We start from the raw sequence: 3646 nt of genomic DNA on the forward strand, positions 1-3646 counted from the left end.
ACCAGCCCGGTTGCATTGTCAAAAGCCCCGTCTTGAATGGAGCTGATCCGGTTGTTCTGTAAGTACACATACTTCATCCGGGAAGGCACGAAAGGGATCTGCTTGAGGTTGCGGCTGTCACAGTACATGCTGATCGGGAAGCTGGGAGGGCAGTCACACTCCAGGGGGCAATCCCTGGCACGCATGCTGGCTGCCACCTGCCCCGAGTAATCGCTGTAACCAAACCGGCGCTGCAGGTAAGACAGCCAGAAGAAGCTGTCTTGTGCCTGGCACATCACTACTTCACAAGCTCCAGCGATGAGCAGGACTGGGAGAAGCCTCATTGTAGCAGACGAGGTTCTGAATTACTAAAACAAAACCAGATTCACAAACATGTTTCAAACAGGCTATAGAAATATAAACAGATCATACAAATATCGATAGGTAGATAGATTGATAGATAGATAGATAGATAGATAGATAGATAGATAGATAGATAGATAGATAGATAGATAGATTTTTGATCTCTATAGCCAAGTCCTGAAAAGAAAATCTAGTTTTGTGGATACAGTGTCACACTATCATTTGCCATGTTTTCAGCTATGAGTTGCCCGCTTAGGCTCCTGAGCCTGTAAGTTAATTCTTCCCTTTATTGTTTAAATCCCTCTTTTCTTTTTTTTTCTTTAGAAATGAAGCATGAGTACCCACCTCTATTGCAGGTTATCAACCCTGTCCTGTCCTGGCTCTGTCGGTGGTTTATCCAGACTGTGTGCTTTTGGGTTTCAGACTCTTTGTAAATACCTTCAAGGCTGTAGCTCAACCTGTCCAATTACTGAATACTTCCTTAACAGAGAGCCAGTGTCATTAGTGTGGGCTTCTTGACTTCTGTTACCTACAGCTATGTGCCAGTATGAAACCCATGTGCAAAACAGCTGAGGGACAGCTGTTGTTTAATGACGACCTTGTTTTTCTCATTAGACTCGTGGATCAAGCAGGACCTTCTCATTAACAGAGCAGGAGGGGGATGTATCTTGCTGTGTAAATTAGCTAACTTATTTTTTTAATTGTTTTTTTAGACCAACATCAGACATTTTTAACCCCTCGCCAACCAAGATGCCTAATCAAAATATCCTTTCACACAGGAGTTTGTTTTGCTGTCTTTATGTAATATGAAACAGTTATCACTAATCCCTTCTTCTCTTGTAATTGTCCTCGGTGAGAAACGTGAGAGCCAGGCTGTTATCTCGAGGGCTGCATCTCTATGAAATTTCAGAGCCTGCTTTCATCCGTTCATGGAAACTACAGTTTTTTCAAAATGTTGTGGAGAGAATCATCAAGACAAGCAGTGCTTATGTAAAACTCTGGCAAAGGATACCAGAGAAAAGTGAAAGCATCTCCTAAAAAATGCAATAAATGCAATTCTTAAACTCAAAGAGCTCTTTAGGGCAACATCAGGGTTTTAGCCAGTTTTGTTTTTGTGCTTGTCAGTGGCAAATTAAAGGGAATTATAGTATCATTGACCATTATGTATAAAATATGCATTCGAAATTATTTAACTCATATTGAATTAATACAATACATTTTCAATTAACACAAGCTGTTTATGGCCATGTTTAATCATTGCAGTTCAAGATGATGTAATGGTCATAATTTGCTGAACTGCCTTCTAAAAACATTATACAACCAGATGGCTAATTTCTAATGATTGCCTGTAATGCATACTAAAAAATAATGCATATACTGTATTCTATATGGGACTTCAAGAGGCACCAGCTCTGAAACACATTGTCCTCATCAATCCCTATAGACAGCCTGTGAGCTGGAATGTTGGTTTATAGATTCTACACGGTCACAATAATGATTTCATACTGTATGTGTACAGACTTGGTGCAGCAGGTAAGTGCTATAGGGTTTTCACATCGAGGACAGCTGTGTAAAAAAACGTTTGGAGATTAAATGTTTAAAAAAAGCCCTAGATTTCTTTTAGAGAAAAATAATTTAAAAAAAGAAGTATTCTTTTGCCAAGGATGCTGTGGCTTTTAATAATGCATTCAGGAATGTGTGTATTTGAAGACATGGGGATTAAGTCAACTGGCTTAGAACTGAAAGTTCTTTGCTTGTTCTTTAAAGACCTGTCCTTTAGAAAGCAATGGAGAAAAAAAAGATCTGTTTGAAATTCCATCAGTGACAGGATCAGGTTATCAGCTGGCTCTAGAAATTCATGTCTGCAGTGGTAATTAAATGTCTAGTTGTTATAGAGATTGACTTAATAACCGTATAAAAAGGTCAGATCTGCACGTGCAGGCAGTTTCAGAGCTTCTATACAATTACAGCTGCTCACCCATAAGGGCCTGCGGTATGTTACACACATACTGGCGCTTCAATGGTAAACAACAGATAACATGGCCATTAAACCACTTTACCTTTGAGGTATTTTTGTTTAATTTTAATGTAGTTTCCCTAGAAACACTACACCAGTTTTTTTTTTAGTTTTTTTTATAAAGATCATTTCAACATTTCCAGCTCTTATTCTCTGTCTATATAAGATCACCATGTTCAATAAAGAACACCCTTGCCCTGCAGAACACGAATGCTTCTACCTTGGGTGGACTTGGAAGGTAGTTCCAAGTGAGAATTCAAGCGCCCCTATTATAACTTACTGTGTTGTTTGTGGCTTCACAATAAAAGGCTGGCTGACGTTCATGCAGCCTCAATTATCATTAAAAACACCAGACGGGCCTTTTAAATTTGGTTTTATAACCTATAAAGTCCTGCAATTTACAGGAAATAGGGAGCTGACACAAGCAGGGCAGTGCTAACGATATACAGTTATTTTGGCAGAATGCTTTTTAACGCAGAATTATTTTCTGTGAAGTATTAGTTAAAACTGGTGATTCATTTAAATGAATAAAAGCACCATGTAATTTAAAGCATTGTTAGGATGATAATGTACACCTTGAATAGAGTGTGGACCCTGCACACAGCTCGCCGAAATACTCCATACAATTCAATACACGAGAAAGGGAAAAGGGGAGTTACATTATAACAATGACGGTACACATACGTTAATTCAGTAGTCGTGAAGCTGGAATACAACACTGCCAGACTCGCTAATCTCCAGTGTGTGGATCGCTTTCTTTTCTTATCTTATTGCCATTCCTGGAAAAGCATGCGGCTCTTTATGGCGAATAAGTGTGAAGAAATGTGAAGAACACATGTTAGCAGCATTGCAGCAGGCTTTGTAATAATGACTACAGAATTAGCAGGGATTGAAACCTGAGGACATTATATATATATATATATATATATATATATATATATATATATATATATATATATATTTTTAGAAAGAGAGATTTAAATCATTCATCGGCACTGTGCTTTGATGTGCTAAAGCATCGGGTCTCCTAGTGTTATACACTCCAGCATTTACAGAAATACCCCGTGCCGTTTGCATAAAGCTAATTACAGCGTCAGTGTAATTAATTTACTGTGGCAGCGAAGGACGGACTGCACTGTCTCCCTTAATATTACAGTATAACGCAATGCAGCTGTCCCGTTTACAGACAGACCCCCTCTTCTGTTTAGTATGTCTTGCACACCGAAAAGATTGGCTCCTTTAATGGAACCATCATGGGTCAGCACTGGGGGGATGACATTCATCTGC

At 39.0% G+C, this 3646-nt stretch overlaps 1 protein-coding gene across 1 annotated transcript in view; it reads right to left on the bottom strand.

Moving 5' to 3' along the window:
* The window catches only part of LOC121304673 (fibromodulin-like), a 3278-nt gene extending 2410 nt beyond the window's left edge, over positions 1–868 (bottom strand). Inside the window, exons 1-2 of the mRNA XM_041235938.1 lie at positions 688–868; positions 1–347 (exon numbers count right to left, since the gene is read on the bottom strand). The exon at positions 1–347 is cut by the window's left edge and continues 584 nt beyond it. Of these exons, the coding sequence (XP_041091872.1) occupies positions 1–323 (323 nt within the window). The 5' untranslated portion in view covers positions 324–347; positions 688–868. The remainder of the gene's footprint in view (positions 348–687) is intronic.
* Between the last annotated feature and the right edge of the window lie 2778 nt (positions 869–3646).

This window comes from Polyodon spathula, chromosome 39 (assembly GCF_017654505.1).
Source record: "Polyodon spathula isolate WHYD16114869_AA chromosome 39, ASM1765450v1, whole genome shotgun sequence".
NCBI lineage: Eukaryota > Metazoa > Chordata > Actinopteri > Acipenseriformes > Polyodontidae > Polyodon > Polyodon spathula.